Raw genomic sequence first — 22,726 nt, forward strand, 5'->3', positions numbered from 1 at the left:
AACATATACAATTTTGAATATGAATTAATACTTTAACTAATATAATAAAATCGAATTCGAAAAAAATTCCAAAAATTACCCTTAGTGCATATTCAATACAAATTTCCTTTCACCTAATTAAAGCTAACCTTAACTGTTTCAAATTAACTCTTCAAGGTGTTATGAAACATTCAAACAAACAACTAAACTAGCCCGTAAGACTTGCAATGAGTCAACATCGACTATTTTTTATAGAAAAGGTTTTAAAATAGTATATTTGAATATAGGTTTTATTAATTTATTTTACTTTATAACAAATGATTGTTTTGGGTATGAACTGCCCAATATGGAATTTATTTAAATTTTATTATATTCGAATGTATGGTTTTTTATATGCAAAACAGTTAAAATGAGGCCCATTGTATGAGATTGAAAGTTAGTGGTACAATTGGCATGCCAAGTGGTCGAGTGAACAAGTACAAGCCTACAAGTTGCACCAGTATAGATTACACATACAAGACTCGTGTGCCTTAGTGGTACCGATGTGGAGTGATCTGGTGCAATCTACGAGATATTAGATGTGTTATATGATATGACACCAGTTGCTCATACGAGACTCTAGTATCTTAGTGATACTCGAGATAGATTAACCCAGTGCATTCTACGAGTATTATGAGTAACAAATTCGACTACATATTAGACCCTCACTCATATGACTCACGTACCATAGATTTCTCATGATAATACAGTGGACAATAGTTTAATCTGAATAAGAAAAATATGAATTTGAAATGATCTGATTTGAAAAAGAAATGTACAATTTTGCAATGATCTAATATGGAGCGAAAAAAATATAAATATCAAATGGGACAACACTATCTGATTTATAGATTTTTATAGTAAATTCTTATTATTAATTCTGATTTGACGTTATACATATTTTATTTTAATAATATTTTTATACGATATGGTTTATTTTATCTGTTGAAATATCTTTTTTATTTTATTTTACTTGTTGCCTCACTAAGTGAAAATTTAGCGTGTGAATTTTTCACACGTAAGTACAAGTGAACGAGTAAATTAGGGAGCGCATCAGCATCATTTTCGAGAAGTCAAGTCTACCACCAGAATCAATAAGGACACCATGTTTGTTTATTTTTATCTATTGGTGGCATTTACATTAAAGAAGTTTTAACTGCTCTGATATATGTTATAAATATGATTTTGTAACATAAACGTTAATCCTTTTAAAATATAGTAATATTAAGAATGGTAAGTAGTATCATATAATTTCTATATGAATAGTAATTTAATTTAGTATAGGTAAATTTTAATGAGATTTATTAATATAGTGTTTTTAATTATAATGGTTGATTTTTAAACGAAACAAATTTTTTTGGTTTTTGAACAACATATTATTATACGACTGATGTGACACTTTTGACTAATAGACGAGTACGTGTACGAGTTAAGTCTGTTACAGTTTGACCATATGGAACAAAAATAAAATACATAATTTATCAATGAAGTATGGGTATATATACTTTTCTTCATCATTGAATTTTTTTAAAATAATATAATTGTCATTAACATTATTGTTTTATAGCAAATTGAACTACCCAGAAAATGTAACCCCACTTGAACTCTCACCAAGAATGAATGTTAACTGCCGAGAAAAAAAGAATACGAGAACCTAAGAATACGTCAAACTGAGAAATGAACTACATAATCACTCCACCACCCTAAGATATGATATAAGCACACAAATTTTAAAACTAAAACATGTAGTTTGAATAAGGTAATCGAGCTAACGACGTTAACCATATGTGTTTTAATGGGATGTAACCCATGTTTATTAATTTTTGTTAATTTTATTTTGTTTTATTTTATTTTATTTTTGGTTATTTATTTTTCTTATATTTTTTAGGTACATCGAGTATTTTCTGATTGAGCTTGGAATTAAAAAATATGGTGTTGGTTCAGAATTTTATCATAAAGTAAAAAACTTAAACATCGATACATCCTTTGACATCTTCTTTTCCGAACAAACCAGTGACACTAGACATGGAGAATATTTTTATCTATTCTTATTTACTTTATTTATTTCATATGGGGATAATACTCTTTAAGTGAAAGGGTGAAATTGATTCAAAATTTCACTTATTGTTCATATGTTTAAATTTTAGTATGCTTTAGTTCAGATATGTTGAGTTTTCCGTAGAATATCTTGCGTTTTGTTGAACATCTTTAAATATGATGAAAGTATTGGATACATTTTTGTTTGGATTAAGATACATGAAAGTGAATAGTGTGACTAGTGTTTTTCTTGAAAATATTATGATGACATGTCATGAGTTTGTTAGATAAAAGTGAGTTTGACTTGATGTTAGTTACACTTTTTAGAAAGATTTGAGCATGTGGAGCAATTACTTATATTCTTGCTCATTTTTTCTTGTATTGAGTGTGTCAAACTTAACATTTATAATCTATAACTTTTTTGTGGATGCATGTTGAGACTACAATATATGTTTCCATACATAAGTCATAAGTGTCACATGACTTTTAAAAAAATATTTACCCATTTGTAAAACCCATAAAATTTTTGTTTTAAAATTTAAAACCAAAACATTTTAGTACAACAATAAAATAGTCGTTGAAACATATTACCAAAGTTATCGCTTTAAATACATTCCAGGCCATTTTTCTTAATTTCGATTACATGCCAGCAAATTATCAAAATAAACATGATTGTCCTACTATTACTGATGAGAGTCAACCTTAAATTGATGATAGCTGCCATTGCACCCCGTACCTGACTAGTCTTTGCTTTTACCTACGTGTGAAATCAACACACGTTAAGTATTTATTTAGTGAGACATAATATTGTAAAGAAACTGCAATTTATACATAAGTATCTCATGGCTATTTAATAACAAATTAAATCGCATACTCTATAAGGAACAGATCAGTCCTTCTCAGTTAAACCAGATTTCTTTCATACAATCATCATAATTATTCTTAGTATGCCTAGCATACCTATCTTTCTTTATAATTTTCTTTTTCCCATTATCTTTTTAATTATTATACTTTATTTTTATTTATAGCATATTTTTCATGCTTATAATGCATCGTTATGCATTTTCATTTATGATATCATTTCATGCCGATAATGCATCATTATGCATTTCATTTATGGCATCCTTTTATGCCGATAATGCACTGTTATGCATTTCATTTATGGCATCCTTTCATGCCGATAATGCACCGTTATGCATTTCATTTCTGACATCATTTCATGTCGATTATGCACTGTTAAACATTTCATTTATGGCATCCTTTCGTGCTGATTATGCATTGTTATACATTTTCATTTATCTAACTTGCATTAATGTCACATTTCTACCAAAAAGCACAGTTAGGCATTTAACTTTTATTTTAGAACAGTTCATACTCTAATAATTATTCATAATATCAATTCAATACACATTATAAGCATGTGTATCAAATACGATAAAACATACATTAAATTAAAACATTAGAAATTGACTCGGTATGAGTCTACCTCATCCCATATAATTACAATAAATGCACTCACCTAATATGCCTCCCTAATATGTTGTAGTGATGTCCAACTACTCGACAACTTTGTCTTTGCCCTTATTCTTCCTTGACTCGGGATTATGATCTACACAAGCATCCATTTAGTACACATACCATACAAATGTTAGTGTATTCTCTGACATTTATACTTTAATAATACTCAAAAGTACTATTATTTTCAATTTCTATTACAATTTCAGCCTATCTTACAATTTCAGGCTCAATAGTATCGGTACCCCTACCATGGTATCGATACTTCTATACTATGTTACCGATACTCCCTTTCAGTATCGATACCATTTCTACATTCTGGAGTCCATGGTATCGATACCTTTCTCTTAGTATCAATATCCACATCAGTATCGATACTACTTGCATCGGTATCAATATTGTTCAATGTATTTCTATCAATTTAAACCTATAATATAGGTACTGTTCTTTCAGTACCGATACCCCTACCCAGATTTTCCATTTTTCAACTCGATTTTAACACAATTTTAGTCAAATTCCCTTACTTTTTTTCCTCCAACAATACTATTAAACCCTTTTTTATTTATCCTAACTAACTTTCCTTCATTTAGCTTCTTATAACATCTAAAATCTCCAAAGAACATCTCAAACCAAGAATCATACCACTTTTTCTAACATGTTTTTAATCACATCCAAGGCTTCTAATCTCTTATTTACTTCTTTGACAAGTCAAATATACTAATAAACCTCAATAAAAACTCATATATCAACATATCATTCAAAAACTCATTTTCTTCAATATCAAATAATTCATCCATCTCTTAGTTTTAATCTTATTTAATCCTTCCTTAATCCTCTATAATACTCAATGTTTTAAGAACAAACCAAAAACGAAAGAAAAAACTACCTAAATGAAGTCTTACCTTTGGCTATGGAGGAGAGCACTTACACGAGAATAAGAAGAAAAATAGATAACTTATTTTTGCTTTAACTTTCCCCTTTTCCTCTTTTTAAATCCCTAATTTAAAATTGATTTTAATTTCATTTCCCCTTAAAGGACCAAAATGCCCTTTTTATTCTTCAATTGTTACTAATTGGTCTTAAACATTATTTCTAAATCATTTATTATTTATTATCATTTATTATTTATTCAATTTAATCCTCCAATTTTAAATCTTTTCACTAAAGTCATTGACTTGATATTTGAGGTATTACAATTCTCCCCCTTAAGAAAATTTGTCCTCGAAATTAAAGACTCAATGCTTTTACCACAACACTCTAACTAGAGAAATTGTTTTGTTACGCGGATTCTTGATTTCTCGAGTCCATATCCGTATTGGTTCTTTTTTATAATTTAAATCTGATCAAATCTTTATTTTCCCCAATGTAAGAACATATGCTGGATATGATCGGTAACAACACATGAAAAAACATTATAGGTCTTGTCCATTTCGAGAGGCAAAAGATAACTTATAAAATCTAATAAGGTTAAAAAATTCTCGGACTCAGTCCAAACCACAATACTTTCTTCCAATGTGATACTTTCAGAAAAGCTTTATCACCTTCTTGCTATTCAATCTCTTTTCTCTTTAGATTAGCATAAGACTTTTGTCAATAGGAAGCGATTTAAAAATTATCTTGGTTAACTTTCATTTTATACTCTATTTCTTTCATTAATTCATGTCCAACTAGATTTCGATCTTTTAACTCAAACCAATTTAAATGGTGTTCAACCTTTTCTCCCATATAAAGCTTCGTATACAACCATCTTGATGTTCGATTAATAATTGTTATTATAAGAAAATTCTTCTAAAAGAAAATATTCTTCCCATGAGCCCTTTTCCATTCATGAATCAAGATTGATTGAAATAATTTAGAAGATACTTGATGTTCAATTTTTCCTCTAATAGTACGTCAGACACTTTACTAAAATTTTCGTGATGGCTCTTTTCAAACCAGGCCACCCAGCCGACTCTTTAATCTCGGTACCTCTTGTTTCCACCTGAATGCATAGTTAATGGACTTAATGCCTCAAAAAGAATATCTTTCTAAATTCTTAATCGTCGGGAATACAAAGTCTCCCACGATAATAGGAACATCCATCGAACATGACCTCAAAAGTCCTTAATCTCTTCATTTTTCTACTTATAAAATTATTATCAAGAAATTTTCATATTTCCTTTATAATTCTCTTATCAGATCTAATAAAAACATTAGCATCATCTTTAATTCAGCCTATGGTTCCATTTTCATTCCATACTAATCGCACATCCATAGCTCGCAAAACTGCAAAAGGTTTTTGACCAAGTACCTCTTGCAACAATATTAGCCTTTCCTGGAAGATAATCAATGATCACTTCATAATTCTTTAAATGTTATGTCTATCTTTTCTGTCTTAGGTTCAACTCTCTTTAATTCCACAAGTACTTTAGGCTTTTGTAATTAGCACAACTATAGCACCGCTCACCATACAAATAAAACCTTCAAATCTTTTAAGGCAAACTCGACTGCTGCTAACGCTAAATTAGGCATAGGGTAATTCCTTGTGTGAGTCTTTAACTTTATCGAGGTATATGTCACAACCTTACCTTTTTGCATAAGCATACTTACTAAGCCGTTGGGAGATGCATCAGTAAAACCCGCATAATATTTACCCAACTCAAGTTGTATAAACACTGGTGTCTCTATTAAAATCCTATTTAGCATTTCAAAACTCTCTTGACCCTTTTACGTTCTACAAAAGACACGCCTTTCTTTAAAAACTTGGTTAGCAGCAAAGCTAACGTCGAAAAGTTCTTCACTAACCTTCGATAGTAGCCAGCAAGCCCCAAATAAATCTGAACTTCAGGATCATTCTTTGGGAGTTTCCAATTTACTACAACATGAGTTTTTCTTAGAATATACTATTATACCTTATGCCGAAACAACCTGGCCAAAGAAAGCCATCTCTGCTAACCAGATTTTCACATTGGGATAGTTTGGCATACAAGTTCTTCTCTCAAAGAGTCTTATTTAACTGTCAAAATATATGCATAAACACATAGATTTATCTTTATTTTTGCTAATAACACAAATACTTCCCAAGATGAAATACTTGGGCTGATAAAACTTTGATTAATCAACTCTTATAATTGAGCCCCTAATTCTCTTGACTCACTTAAGTCATTTGATACGAAATCATAGAAACATATTCAATACCTTAATAACCATCAACCTTGAATTCTACCTCTCGAACTGGAGGTAACCTAATAAATTTATCTGAAAATATATCTATAAATTCTCAATTTTGTGAAATTATCAGAAAATTTTACTTTAATTACTTGAGTATCTATCACAATAGCCAGAAAAGCTATATATATCTTTATGACATCATTTTCTTAACAATCATTAATGATATCACCTTGAGCAATGATTTTACTTTCTCTCCACAAACTATAATTTCCATACCCTCTACATCTTTCTGAACTAATCGTCTCTGGAGACAAACAACCTATCCCCAATATGATCTTAACTCATCAAATGATAATTCCATCAATTCACCGAGAACATAACCCCTGGAATCTTTATCAAATGTTTACTACCTGACCAATTCACATTTGTACCATGACCCACCAGGGTTTACTGCTATCATCTCACTCGAGATTAAGTTGAATAGAATACTTTTATTTTAAAATCTTTCATTTCCTTCTTGAGGTAATCCGTGTAACTTTTTCGGATCTATTTAAAATATTCTCGAGCAATTGAAATATTTTCTATCTCAACTATGAAAGTCTAATTATCCACATCATTTAATAAGAAGACTTGACAACTTTGTAGTAATAACCTCATAGCAGTTAATGCTAACATTACACTAGTAACCAAAATTTAGTCTTTTTCTTACCATTACAAACTTGACACTTTTCCAAGTTCCCGAGAATTAATCTTAATTTTAAATAATAATTCATACAAACTCATAATCAGTTGATCCACTAATAACTCATCTTTCTATAAGCTTTTAGCGGTCAATGTATTTACCTCTTACTCATTTCCTCTAACTCAAATTAACAATACTTTAAACAATTTTTAATGTTTCTCTTAAATATTTCTCAATTATTTAAGCTTACATGAAGAAACCTCAGAATCATCACTAATTTCATAAATCTCCTCTAAATCCTCATCCGATTCAACTTCTCTTGGGACGATTTTGATCTCGACATTCTTTTCAATATTATCTACTTTCTTACCTTTGTCCTTAGTTTCCAACATCTATTAGAACATACATAATAATAACACTCAAGTTAATAAGGAGTGACATTAATCACACTCTAATTGACACTATATCAGTAATTTTGACAATCTTAATGGCATGCAATCATTTTTCTCAATTCAATTTAAACTCGGTTTCGATCGAGAATCGACTAAATCTGGCTCTGGTACCAATAAATGTAACACTCATTTCCGGTATACATTTCGTACACAAGTCATAGATGTCACATGACTTTTAAAAAAATATTTACCCATTTGTAAAACCCATTAAATTTTTGTTTCAAAATTTAAAACCAAAACATTTTTAGTACAATAATAAAACATTCGTTGAAACATATTACCATAGTTATCACTTTAAATACACTACAAAGCATTTTTCTTAATTTCGATTACATGCCAGCAAATTATCAAAATAAACATGATTGTCCTACTGTTACTGATGAGAGTCAACCTTAGATTGATGATAGCTCCTACTGCACCCCGTACCCGACTAGTCTTTGTTTTTATCTAATTGTGAAATCAACACATGTTAAGTATTTACTTAGTGAGACATAATATTGTAAAGAAACTGTAATTTATACATAAGTATCTCATGGTTATTTAATAACAAATTAAATCGCATACTCTATAAGGATCAGATCAGTCATTCTCAGTTAAACCATATTTCTTTCATACAATCATCATAATTATTCTTAGTATGCCTAGCATACCTATCTTTCTTTATATTTTTCTTTTTCCCATTATCTTTTTAATAATTATACTTTATTTTCATTTATAACCTCGTATTTTAATATCAATTTTATCTTTGATGTTATTTAATTGCATCAATTTCTACATTTGACCGTTTCGACTAACAGAACTGTTAGTTTTTGGACATAGAGATCAATTATTTTCATCTAAGATAACTTTGCTGATGTGTCACCTGGGTGATATTACAATAACAATAAAAAAAAGTAAACAATTACACGGGCTATAAAGCTAACCCTAAAACTAATGCCCTTCATCGTTCCTTTACCACTCTTCAAAACCAGTGTCCACAATATTTATAGCTTCATTAGTTCCAGTAATTTCCTCTTCAAGACAAATCTCAACTTGAAAGAAATGAAGAGATTAACAAAAAAAAAGTGAAAACCTCAACTTGAAGCTAGGAATCAAGGATCACCTCTTCTTAAACTTTGTGTTCATTTTCCTTTTAAAACCCTTTACTGGTGGGGTTAGGTTTGTATTATGAACCCAGATTTCTATCAATTTTTAACTTGTTTTTCAAAATTTTCATATTGTGTTTTGGAAGAGAATTTGTTTGTTTATTGAATATTTCTGGGGTTGGTGGATTATATTTAGTAATTTATCCTCCTTTTTCGTTGCTTCTTGTATTACCGTTATTGTTGTGTTACTACTAATTATTGGATTCATCTCATTTAATTCAAAATTCTTCTGATTGGTTTATGATTAATGTGTTTTTTTGTTAATAAATCTGGTCCGGGTTTTTACTTTTTTCTGTTAATAAATCGTGTATTCTATTGTTTCCCCTTTCTTTCTTTCTTTACACCTACTACCTGTTTGATAAATTTTCTCTTTGATCCTTGATTCCTTGTTTCAAGTTGGGGTTTTAAATTTTTTTTTGGTTAATCTCTCCATTTCTTTCATCACAGGGGCAAATCTCTCCATTCAAAATCCCTTACCTGACTGGAGATGACGATGAAGGAAATGGGATTATCACGATGTAAGCATATTAGTTTTAGGGTTAGTTTTATGTAACTGTTTACTTAATTTTTTTTTGTTAATGTCATGTCACTTGATTGACACATCAACAAAATTATCTTATGTGAAAATAATTAGCGTTCACATCACCATTATCTTTTTAATAATTATATTTTTTTTTATTTATAGCATCATTTCATGTTTATAATGCATCGTTATATTTATTTGACAATTTCAAGTTTGTCAATTTGATTATTTATTTTTTGAATATGTTTATATTCATCTTAGTTTGTTTATATTTTAATGTGTTTGTATTCGAAATGTTTAGTATTTGTGAATATATTTATTTATAAGTTTGCTAACATGTTCTTTTAACGTACACGCATGCACGAACATATTTAAAATTGATGAAAATTAAAAATTGTTGAAAGTCTTTAAACGTATATTACCTTATAGTTATCATAAAATCATCAAAATAAATAAATAAATGAGTTAACAAATAAACTTTCAAACAATCATGTTCATGAATATAAACAAATCGAACATCTTTTTATGTTCGTTCTTTTATTAAATAAACATAAAATATTTGTTTATACTTATTTTATTAATTTAATAAAAGATCATAAATATACGAATAATTCATTAACAATTTATTCGAACTTCTATTCGTTTTATGTATAGGACACCGCCGACCTCAATAATATTACACTCATGCTTGGTTGATCGAACTCAATTTATGACGGTCATGCTTGGTTGATCTTGGCGAGTCAAAGCTTTCTCCGTTCTCTAATGTCGTTAGACTTTGGATTGAAGATAAAATCAATCGGACTCAATTTTTAATTTAATCAATTAAAATATTTTAATAATTATTAAATAGAAAAATAATATAAAAAAATTAAAAAAAATGTTTCGACATGATAAATGATCCATATATAGACTCCAATTTTCATTTTTTTAGTAATTTATAACTATTAATTCATTACCTCGTTATTCGAACAGAGCAAATCACCATTTTTAATTGATTGATTTCAAATGAATAATTAGATTAAATTTTATTAATCGTATATAGCTAAATGACTGAAATAGGCAATAAAGCATAATCTATGTCGACTCAAATTAAGAGCAAAAAATTGAGGTAAAGCATTTGATAAGTTTTGAAAGAATATTCAATCAAGCCAAATTGAATAAAAGAATTTAAGTTAATGAAGTTTATAATTATTATTTTATCTTTTAAATCTTCTTTAGTTTTTTTTCAAATTAAAAAGACTTGAATATATATTATATAAATTTCTATTCAAATTCATATAAATTATTTGTAATATTAAAATACTAATTAATTTTAAGTTAAACAACTATCTTTAAAATTATACAATATACATATTTTTTACTTATTTTATGTGTAACTAGAATTTATGACGAGGGTTCGAATTTGCATATATCTTTTAATAATTATTCTTCGTTGTTGGTTTGATATTATCGATTTGGTTCTGTTTTGACTTATTTTTGTGTAGGAACTTATTTTTTAGAACCAATAGTAAAAGAACGGATTCTACATTTATTTATTTCTAGAATTGTGATTGGAATCCTGGGACACAACATTCTCTAATGTGACAGATTTGGATTATCCTATCAACAACGGTTTCTAGAAGGAAGTTCACTCAGCATCTTCTGGAAGTTGGACGAACGGAAATATCTTAGGAATTTAAGTTTGAATTTGAAAAATACTTTAGGATTTATTTTTTGGACTATTTTTAAAGATATTCTATCTTTAGGATATTTTATTCTTTCTTTTTCTTTTGATTTATAAAATTCTCTCGGGGTTTAAACTTTTCATTTTTTAATTTTTATTTTATTTTTAAAAAATACTAAGTATGATTACAATCATGCTAAGCTAAATTTTTATTTAGACAAAGACTTAGTGATCACTCAATTCCTGTTGTGAAAATTAAAATGCACTTAATATCTTACGATGACATTCTTTATTTTTTGAAAACTTAGATTCACAATCGATCTTTCCTTTAAAAATCTTGACACTTTCATTTAAAAAAAATCAACGTTGGTTTGAATTTTGATCTGATTTACTGTTAAGAGAAAGAATCAGTTGGTCGTAATTCGACTTCTTATAGATAAACTTAGCGACGATCAGCTAAGGTGAATTAAAATTGAGTTCGATTCTTATCGAGACACCATAAATCAAGTCGGGCTTTTTCAGGGCTTAAAGTTGTATCAGTGTTAACGACGATAGTCGTGGTTAACTCAGCAAGGACTAAATTCCGGAGATAGAATTGGGAATATCAATTTATTGGAGAGAAAAGTAAATTACAATGGTTGAACCTTGTAGATTGTAACCAACATGTACCCCAAAGTTAAATTTCTTTCGATGATCAATTAAAATCGAGGCAAACTGAAGTTTGACGCTATTTTCATCTTATTAATTACTTCTCAAAAATTTACTTTTATTTTATTTTCATCATTTTTAAACTTTCATTTTTATATTTCAGACCCCTTTCTTCTTTACTTTAATCATTGAAACAAGATCAAAATAATTCGTCATTAAAAACTCTTTAATCTCTGTGAATTAATCCTACTTCTCTATACTTCTTTCCTATTATTTATTTTGAAAAATAGAAATATTTATTTAATAGTTATGACGTGTTTCAATTTATAGTATTATTTAATAAATTATCATCTAAAACTATATGATATATTTATAATATTATTTGTACAATAAATATTTTAAAGATAAAATATTAATGAAAATATCAATGAATTGAAGAAAAAATAAATTATAAATAATTAAAGAAAATCAAATTGAAGAAAGAATAAAATTAAGAGATTAAATTGTAAAAAATATTATTAAACAAATCAAAGTTATATAAATAGTTGAAGAACATATAATTCAAATTGATAAAAAAAATTAAAACTAAGAAGAGATTAAAAATACAAAGAAAAAAAATCAAATCACAGAATAATCAAATTACTTAGTTAAAGATCAAGACAGAAACCAATATTAGATATTCAAACTTCATAAAATCAAAACTCAAACTCAAAATCCAAATAAAAAATACAAATTATATTAAACAAATCAAATAACTCTGACAAATCGAATAATTCAATTCAAATAATTTAAAATACAAGTTTTGAGCACTATAAATATTAGGAGTATGAGCGTACAATGTCGAAAGATTAATATTATATTTAAACATATATTACCCTGTATTTACCCAGATTAATAAAAAAAATACAAATTGGAGTTCCGAAACTTAACGTATATGTTCCATATATAATGCTTCATAATTGTTTCATTTACCGGAAGAAAGAATAATCACTAACCATGCAGTATTTTCACTGGATTTTATGATAAAGTTACCTATGTGTCGAAAATCTGTATAAAATATTAGAGACAATGCATCTTATCTTCCTTATGAGTCCTTACTAATGGTTTATTATAAATCATTATAGACATACTCGGGCGACTAACCAATAGGGCTGAGTAAGGAAATCGAAAAATCGACCAGAACGAAATGCACTCCTAATAACGAGTACCATGCATGTTACTAAGCAAAGCCAAGAGCCAAGACAACATCGTTGCAGAAAAATATAACAGAAATAACTTCAAGAGCAAACAAACAATAAACCACTGCAAAAGTTAAAACTATCCAACAAACAAAGATCCCCAGCTCAACAGGAACAAGCCTAGAGAATTACAACATATATACTGAGTTACAGACCAAATGTATTAGCTCCACTAAATTAAAGCCTACGAGCAGTCATTAAACACATAATAGATTAAAAAAAAGTAGTCCAAACTCGTACGATCTAGTTAGAATCAGATATATCTACTCCTTGGTAGTTTTGTTGATTAGGGACTTGTGGATGTGAGGGATGACACCACCTCCAGCAATGGTACCCTTGATAAGGGTGTCCAGCTCTTCATCACCCCTAATGGCAAGCTGCAGATGCCTTGGAGTAATTCTCTTCACTTTCAGATCTTTGCTAGCGTTTCCGGCCAACTCGAGAACCTCGGCTGTTAGGTACTCGAGGATGGAGGCCAAGTAAACAGCAGCTGTGGCACCGACTCTACCGTGTGCAGATGTCCTAGTCTTTAGGTGACGATGGATTCGACCCACTGGGAACTAACATCAAAAGGGAAAATGAACATGGGATTAAATTACCCATCCATGTTCAAGAAACAGATCAATGAAGACCCATGTCACAAAAAGGAATTAAAAAAATGTAATCTTCCTTGCTTATAGCATTCAAAATAGCTCCAACAAAAAGACAAGTCTTAACAAGAATCTTTAATATAGTACAGAATCAAAAGTGTGAAAAAGAACCCAGGAAAAGGATGTTTTACCATGGAAGAACTGTAGAAAAGAACATCCCAACAACTTTAGTAACAAATTAATCACAACTACATTTTGACTTTTAACCACTATGTTAAAGCCGGGATGGATCGAGAAGGCAACCAGAGACAGTAATCCCTGGAAATTTCAAATTATTATATATTTTAGATATTTTCTATTAAAGATATGATTGTGTCTAGAATTTTATAAGTTGGCCGTTCAGTTCATCTAACATAAACGTTCATCCATGTGTTAAAGGAGCACAGTGCATTGGCATCCTAAAGATGAACAGATTGCAAATGTATCGATCTTCAAAGGTAGCGAAAATAAAATAATGCACCATATTCTAAAGAGAAAAAAAAACCCAGAGATCCATGATTTTTTTAATCAATGAAAAACCACAATAAAATTACTCCTTCGAAATCATATATGCTGCTTTGTTCTACTTTTAGAAACCACAAAAACCTCAGATTTACTCCTTTTTCCTTGACCGTTTTGTTTGGAGTTCATGACAAGACATCCAAAGAGACTGGGATGCATAATTTAAATCAAAAAAGAAAAACTACTGTTTTGGTCTTAAAATAAAGTAAAATGGTAGTAATTTGAGAAATACCTGAATTCCGGCACGAGATGAACGAGAAACAGGACGTTTCTTGTCCTTGTCTTTGTCCTTGTTAGCTGCGGTTGTTTTCGCCGCCAAAAGCCCCTTCCCACCTTTTCCTGCCATATTTCTTCACCTGAAAGATAAGCACCGCCGCATTTAATTTTCAGTCGGTACAAAAAAAGAACAAAACAAAATAAACATCAGTAAAAACCCAGATCTGCTATAAGGTTAACAGATCTAGTCAAAGAAATTATCCAAGTTAATGAATTCAAAAGCGAAAAATATAATAAAGAATATTCCTTTAAAAAATAGTGATTGGGCAAGAGAAAAAGACCTGAGAGGTTTGGGAAGCTGTAAAGCGAAGAAACTGTGGAAATAAGGAAATATGATGTAGGTTAGGGGCAGGGTTTTTTTTAATATATATATATATCCTAAATTTAAATGCCGGAAAACATAATTGCGCTTAATTTTAGGTGAGAAAACCCTTCTATTTCACCGTTTCGTAATCGTTCGCCTCACTTTACTGAAGTACCCTCTCGTTTTCCCGAAATTCCATACTATCTCCGTCTCTGACCAAACACATGCCCCTAAATTCCTTGGCTACGTGTACTTGTATTGTAACTCTACATTTCGAAGTGATCGTTCGATCGAGTTAAAAAATTTTGAGTTATTTAAGTTGATGAATTATATTTTACAACTCAAAGTTGACTTGAAATTTTTTTGAGCTAGTCGAGTAAAAAAATTTCTAGTTATTTGAGTTGACGAGTCCTATTTTACAACTCAGAGTTGATTTGAAATATTTCGAGTCGAGTTTCTAAAATTTGAGTCGAGTAAGTCGAATTTTTGAGTTTATGTTTAAATTTAATCGTGAATATTTATAATATTATAATATTATTTGGTTAAATTTTAAGTGACTTTCTATAATTATATGTACAATACAAATATGTTTCTTCGTATTTTTTTCATATGTGATATATATATCATACAAAGTCCAATGACTAGACTAAACTTGAAAACAAATCTACTAATTACTAAAATTTCGAGTTATTTGGGTTGCATTTTACAACTCGATTTGAACTTGAAATTTTCGAGTAAAATCTTTTCGAGTCGAATCGAGTCGAAAAAATCGATTTTTTGAGTCAAGTTAAGTTTTGCTCACCCCTAATTAAATAAACTAATCTATAAGTATTAACAAGGTTTAATTAACAAATAAGTATTTAAATTATAGAGATAAATTATACAAATGATCATGTAACTATGAATAAATTTATCTTTATCACTTAAGTTTTAAATATAATAAGTCATTAATAATATTATAATTTTATAATAAATCGGTACTCGATTGTTCGCATATGTTATCTTAATAACAAAAGATTGATGTGGCACATTAGACTGACTTATTTACATTATTTGACCGCTTGAAACAAGAGTACATAAATGGTTACCGAAACATGAATGTGCTTTTTCAATTATCTGACGTTCATTGTGTAGGTGTACTTCTTTGAAAGGTTTTATCAATGGTTTTGGGTGATACTTCTACGGCCCATGTGTCCAATTGTGTATATACGTTCAATATAAAATTGCCTACATACTTTAAGGCAATTTCTTCCTTTGATATGTTTGTAGATGAAGATCACAAGTCATAATTAATTAATTTGAATGTTTAATGGCGAGAGATATTTCATACGCTTTTGTCCAACCTAAAACTTCTTTATGTAAAATTTTACAATCATTAATTTTTTCCTTTTCATAGATTCAGTTATTTTTTATAAGCATTTCTTCGGATTTCTTCCACTTTTGAAAGCTTATCCGAAATAACAATGACTATAATACCCCAAAACATAGGGTCAATGATTAAAGTGTAAGAATTCAAAATTTAGCAGTTTGATTTTGATAAATTGAAATGTTCAAGGATTGATTTGGAATTTTTTTTAGGACATATTATCAAAGATTGAATGATGGAAGGGGAAAATAGTCTTTTGGCATGAAATGAATTTAAAATTCATTTTAAATTGTTATATAACATGTGATGGAAAAGGATAAAAAGGAAAAACAAAAGCCTAGATGCTCTTCATCTTCTCTTCTTCATTTTTCCTCGTGAACTCCATTGCTAAGGTGAGTAAAATTTAAGTTGGTTTTTTTTTTGCATTTTGAATTGGTTTTGATTTCTTAGGTGGTATAGAAGCTTAAGAAAGCTTAAAGATGATTAGAAACTACGAGATTGATGAGTTAATGGTGATTTGGTAAAATGGGTTTTTGAGAGAATCGATGAAAATTGATTGGTAATCAGATTTTAAAGATATACTGGACTTGAAAAAGGTCTAAATAAGGTGTTTGAAGTATTAGAAAATATTGGAAACATGTTTGAAGAATGAGTATGATTTTTAGCTTTATGTATTATATGGAGAATTTTGGATGTAAAAGGGGATTAATGGATACAAGTTGGTTGGGATAAGTGTTAATGAGTTTAAGGGCATGAATGGAGTTAATAGTAAGAGATTTAATTGAATTTTAGGTAAAATTCGAATAAAAATAAGTGAATTTTGTGTAAGGGTATCGGTACTGGAAGAACAGTACTAATACTATAAGGTTAAATTGAAGGAAATTATATGAATCAGATGAACAATATCGATACTGATTGAAGTAGTATCGATACTGATATGGAGGTATCGATACCAATTGTAAGGTACTGATACTGTAAGTGAAAATGAAATTCCAGAATGCAATTTGAGTATCGATAGTGAGGTAAGTATCGGTACCATAGAAGGGAAATATCGGTACTGGGTGTAGAGTACTGATACTGTTTAACTTGAAATTTTAAATTAGATGTTTAATTTAGTTTATGTAAATGCTGATTGGATAGTAATTAATTTAGATTCGGTATTAATCTTGGTCATGTTAATGTGTACATTCGATCAAAAACAAGTACCGAATGAATCGCAACAATAAAGAGATTGAGCGAAAATGAAAAGGGTTTTGCTTAGGGCTTAAGTGAGGCAATGGTGAGTGTATACTACTTTAATGTATTAATATAAGGGAAGAAGATTTGTGATGAATCGACTTCCAATGATTTTTAACTCAAGTAGAATTTTGAATAGTTATTTGTACGAATTGTTATGATTTTACTTAAATATTATTTCAAAAGAACTATTTTGATTTCATTACTATGTGAATCAGTTCTATGTGAATAAATGATCAATTGAATGATGTTATGTGAAATATTATATGGTTAAAGCCAAAGTATGTGTTATGAGAATTATAGGTATAATTGGCATGCCAAGAGTTAAGGGTTCTACGTGGTCCTTCGGGACAATTCTATGTGGTCATTCGGGACAATTCTATGCAGTCATTCGGGATAAATCTATGTAGTACTTGGTGCATATTCTACGTGGCACTTCAGTGCAAATTCTATGTGACAGTTTCGACTGCAATACATTGCACAATCTAAAAGTACTCACATACATTGAGTTCTCAGTGATATATGTTGGGCTATTTAAACAAACTAATATGAATTGAACAATATATGTTATTTTTATGAAATGCATATTGTTTTTGTATTCAATGTTTCTCTTGAAGTATTTACATGAATGTTTTAAATGTTTTCTTATGCTCGTTTATGCCTCACTAAGTCAAAGACTTAGTGTGTGAGTGTTTTTTACAATATAAAGTAAAATAGAGATGCTCTCGGTATTATGTTTATTTTTATAGCCGTATCGAATGACTCTGACTGAGCTCATAGAATTAAAGGCATAATTAGAAGAATTATTAAGACCAGGGATTTACAGGACTAAGCGTGTCATCTGGAACACTAGTGTTTTTGTAAAAGAAAAATACGAGTCTATGAAATTATGTATGGATTATTGTCTGTTAAATAAGGTAACAAAGAAGAACAAGTATCATCTTTCGAGGATTGATAATCTTTTGATCAGTTAAAAAGGTTAATGTCGTATGAAATTTTCTTCATATTGAAAAATGAATGTTCTGCTAATGGGTAAAGAGTAAACTGAGACAAGACTACATTTCACTCAATTGGAAAACAAGGATATCAATATAGAGGAATGTCAGATTAGAATTGATTTCGAATATAAAGTGATGGTAAAATGTTTTAGGGAAACAAAGGCAAGGATAAATAGCGTATAAGTCGCTATCAAAGATTTATAATAATTTCGGTTACATATTTGATATTTTTGTTGTTAGCCCTAATAGATGGTTGTTCAAAGTTAACGATTCAGAGAGGTACGAAAAGACTACAATATGATGATGATTGAAAAAAAAGAGTTGAGAAAAGAGAAGATTTTATAGGAAACAATTACGAACGATTAACTTCCATGAATAGAATACAAAAAACGATCTGTATTAATAAAGATCGCTCAATAAGGATTGACGAGCTTTGTTTTAAAAGTATATAAGCATTTCTTTTTAATTTTCGATTGAATATTAGAATTCGAAGCGATTAATGCTAGTTTGATGAAATATTTTTGAAGTTGAACTAGTTTTCGTTAATATTTATGTGTTAGGGAATCAAATTCCCAATCATACGCGAAAGTCAACGATAATAGTATTTTTCTAATGATATTTTGATTTAATTAAGATAAAGGAGTAATACGAAGTAGAATCTCGATTAATGGTTTAAATTTTCTGAAAGAAGATAAAGGTAGAACGGTAGAAATTATAGTATATGTACGAGTTGTGATTGAATAGAATTTTGAAAAGTTATTCTGAATTCAAATTATTTTGGAATTTGCTGATTATTCAAAAGATTTCACTATAGCAAAACAGAGTTTTAGAGACGTTTTTTAGTCCTATAGCAGCGTTTTTAAGCTTCGCTAAAAGCACTTGCGGCGATAGGAAAAACACCACAAGAAGTGTCGCTAAAACTAGCGTCGCTAAAGTTAGCGGCGTTTTTTAACCAAAAATGCCGCCATAGGTCAAGATCTATAGCGGCGTTTTTGGAACAAATGCCACAAAATGTCGAGATATATAGCGGCGTTTTTTGAACAAACGCCGCAAAAGGTTAGATCTATAGCGGCGTTTGTATCTAAAAATACCGCAAAAGGTCAGATCTATAGCGGCGTTTGTATCTAAAAATGCTGCAAAAGGTCAGATCTATAGCAACGTTTTGGGATACAAACGCCGCTAATTATCTCTTTAGCTAAGATTAATTGATTTTGCATATTTCGTTTCTTCTTTACATCACTTAAATTTAATTTCATGTAGATTTATCTAATTAACAACAACCATACATTTTCATTAAGCACAAACTTAACAACAAAATAAATTAAATTTTATAAACATTAAAATTAAATATAATATAGTTTGACATTGTTCTTCATTGCAATAATCCAATAAGACATTTTTAATAAAGGCCAAGGAAATTAAAAAATGACACTCCATTTCCAGCCATACCCAGAATTATATGTAGATTGAGACCTTCTTTACCAAAGAAAATGAAACCTAAAATCAGGACGATAATAGTCTTCATATGGCCAAGCACTTGGACGATACGGCCGTAAACCTGCCGATGCAGATAAATTGGCTGAGGTTGGTCCCCACGGTAATGGTGCAAGATAGGATTATGAAAAACTGCAATAAGAGAGCATCACATATTATTTACAGCAGTCATAATTATCTGCATACAAAATATATTTATAATCCTTGTCAACTTGCACTAGCACATGAACTTCAGAATGTAGAGTTCATGTTCATGGTTCTCCAGTTACAAAAACAGAAGAGGACAAGATTAAAAGTAAGTATGATGGTTAAATTTTCCATGTTTTCTTAATCATTAATCCTAGTTATATGTCCAAATGCAAGGATGGAAGTAAGTTCTCAGTCAGCTCTATACAGACGAAGTATTTCTGATAAAATACCAAAACAACTTAAGTTAAAATGATGTATCATAACCAACTATATTCTAGTAAACTCTTATAAGAACCGTACCATAGATATCGTAGTGTAGTTATAGGCATAAACCTTTTTCTCTGTTAACCAGTAGTCCACAAAAGGACCAGAAAGCAGCAGGCTAGCAGCTTGTACCGGAACAGTATGTCCCAATAAATCAAAAGATCCTAAAGAATGCTTGCATTGAAGATAATGTACATACTGCAAAATGATAAATAAAATTAAAAAACAAAAAATGAGCCAAAATATCAATCCAAGTACAAGATCAAGGAATGGTCAGTGCTCCATTTATGGAATGGATCAGTCATGACAAATACATAGAGAACCTTGTTCAATCATAACATTAGTTGAAATTACTATCTGAAATCTTACAACTTAATTGTAGCTGCAGCACAGTAACAAATGGGACACAAAATCAAAGTATTTCTTAGGTGAATATTGTTAACTTTTGACTTGCACCATCAGAACTAACATAGTCATAACAAATCATATTATAAAAAGATGCTTTTTGATATTTAATGAATTTAAGACAATGAGAGTAGCTCTCTCTCATCCCACAATAGTGACCCGTTGACAAGTTATCATACACAAGCTGAAGGAAAACAATGCTGATCGAAGTTGACTCCATTGTCTATCTACCATTAAAATATTTTGTTCACTTCTTAACCCTTATCTATTCGTAAAAGCTCTCAAAGGAATATGCCAAAGCATATTAGAAATGCTAAAGTATGGTTTGGAATCTTCTAATCAATTTCTTATGCATGTGTACCTACTATATTTGTACAATATTTGTTTAAAATATATTTCGATTCATAATGCATGATTGTATTGACAGAAAAACAACAGCATTATAACATATAAACTTAACCACCAAATCCAATATTAGTCCAGACAGTTCTCAAGTAATATCAAGCATTATACTTCTCTACATAAATTCTATCTCTAACAATATTTTATTGTTTATAAGAGTTACTAGGCATTTGAAAAATTTAGTCCTGCTTTAATTGGAAAGATTTTTTATTTTTTCCATTGACTGAAGAAAGATCATCTCCTGGAAGATAGAAATATTACCTTTATTAACTTCTGGCTTTTGGTGGATGTTCATCATGATTGGAACAGATGGTCTATACACATCTGCATCAAGCACTCCTACCTTCAATCCACACCTGTTAGCTAATGAAACCACCAAATTAACTACAAATATTGCAAATAAACCAACATGGGTGACCCTGGAAAAATGGTATTCCTAACCCATGAACATGAAAAAAGAATAGATTACCAGTAGTGGTAGACTTGCCAACACCACCTTTACCAGAGGCAATATCAATCACATCGTTAACCCCTTTAATTATCAGCTGATCATTTCTTAACACTGAATAGTTCCTAACACCCCCAAGCCTCTACCCAAAGGAAAAACAAAAAGAAAAACTCAATTTTTGAATCAACCCAAAAACAAGAGTCATTTTCTCAACAAGAAAAGAAGGTTTTATTAGTGAAACCAGTGAAGCACAAAGGCCTTTAATCTTACAACAAAGGGCCGCCAGAAGCCCTTCATTGGAAAATCACTTAACTAACAGTTAGCGAGACTCACAAACACAATCATAACAACAACAAAAAAATGCATCTTTATTCACTAAGACGATGCGATGGCTGGGAATAAATTGTTAAAGGAAGGTAAAGGGGAACGCTGAAGCCAACAACTTAGATCGGCGACCCATACATGTTTTCACAGCATCTTTAACACCTGTGCAACAAGGCAACCCAGAAACAAACGAAATCGAAGCAGCCTCAATTTTCCATAATTTTCTTAAAGCTGCTAAATCTAATCTAATTTAACAAAAACAAAACCGAAATTACACAATTCTAAAACTAAAAAAAAAGAAACATGAAATATATATAAGAAGAAACTAGAACCTTTGACAAATTCTTCAAGTTCTAAAGCATAAAGCTTAGACATATCGATAGTGTTCTGAACAAAAAAAAGATTGTCTTGGTAATCTTCTTTTTCTTCGACCTTCTCTAGGGCTTGTAGATTTGGGGGGGGGAATGAAATGAGGAGCCATTTTTGGTTTTAGCATAATTTTAAAGCGAGAGAGAGCTTCTCTACTTTTTAGAAAAAGTGAACTTAAAAAATGAGCGGCAGAAACCTAAAAATGGAAAAGGGGATCTGCGAGATTTTAAAAGTTTTGGCGTTTGGAAATATAAACGCCACTAAAATTAGGAAAACGACGACATTTGTATAAAAATGCCACTAAAGTACGAGTCTTTAGCGGTGTTTATTTAAAAACGCCGCTAAAGTACGTGTCTTTTACATTGTTTGTATAAAAATGCCACTAAAGTACTAGTATTTAGCGACGTTTGTATAAAAACGTCGCTAAAG

The 22,726-nt window shown here is 29.9% G+C and overlaps 1 protein-coding gene across 2 annotated transcripts; it reads right to left on the reverse strand.

Annotated features, from left to right (window-relative positions):
* Positions 1-13,170: 13,170 nt before the first annotated feature.
* Positions 13,171-14,898, reverse strand: LOC120158257 (histone H2A variant 1). Of its 2 annotated transcripts, none has more exons than XM_039169144.1 (3): positions 14,780-14,898; positions 14,455-14,578; positions 13,171-13,631 (listed from the first exon to the last, which is right to left on the reverse strand). In XM_039169144.1, the coding sequence occupies exons 2-3, from the start codon at positions 14,566-14,568 to the stop codon at positions 13,335-13,337; spliced, it is 411 nt and encodes a 136-aa protein (XP_039025075.1). In that variant the 5' UTR covers positions 14,569-14,578; positions 14,780-14,898; the 3' UTR covers positions 13,171-13,334. The 2 variants fall into 2 exon arrangements, with proteins under 2 accessions (XP_039025075.1, XP_039025076.1); XM_039169145.1 differs by lacking the exon at positions 14,780-14,898 and adding an exon at positions 14,678-14,717.
* Positions 14,899-22,726: the final 7,828 nt, after the last annotated feature.

This window comes from Hibiscus syriacus, unplaced genomic scaffold (genome assembly GCF_006381635.1).
Source record: "Hibiscus syriacus cultivar Baekdansim isolate YM2019G1 unplaced genomic scaffold, ASM638163v2 tig00111310_pilon, whole genome shotgun sequence".
In the NCBI taxonomy this organism is placed as follows: domain Eukaryota; kingdom Viridiplantae; phylum Streptophyta; class Magnoliopsida; order Malvales; family Malvaceae; genus Hibiscus; species Hibiscus syriacus.

Bases quoted from the DNA above. Each gene is read 5' to 3' on its own strand.
- LOC120158257 (XM_039169144.1), bottom strand. From the start codon at position 14,568: ATGGCAGGAAAAGGTGGGAAGGGGCTTTTGGCGGCGAAAACAACCGCA. The intron at 13,632-14,454 runs GTATTTCTCAAA...TTTTGATGTTAG, and splicing joins CATCTCGTGCCGGAATTCAG to TTCCCAGTGGGTCGAATCCA.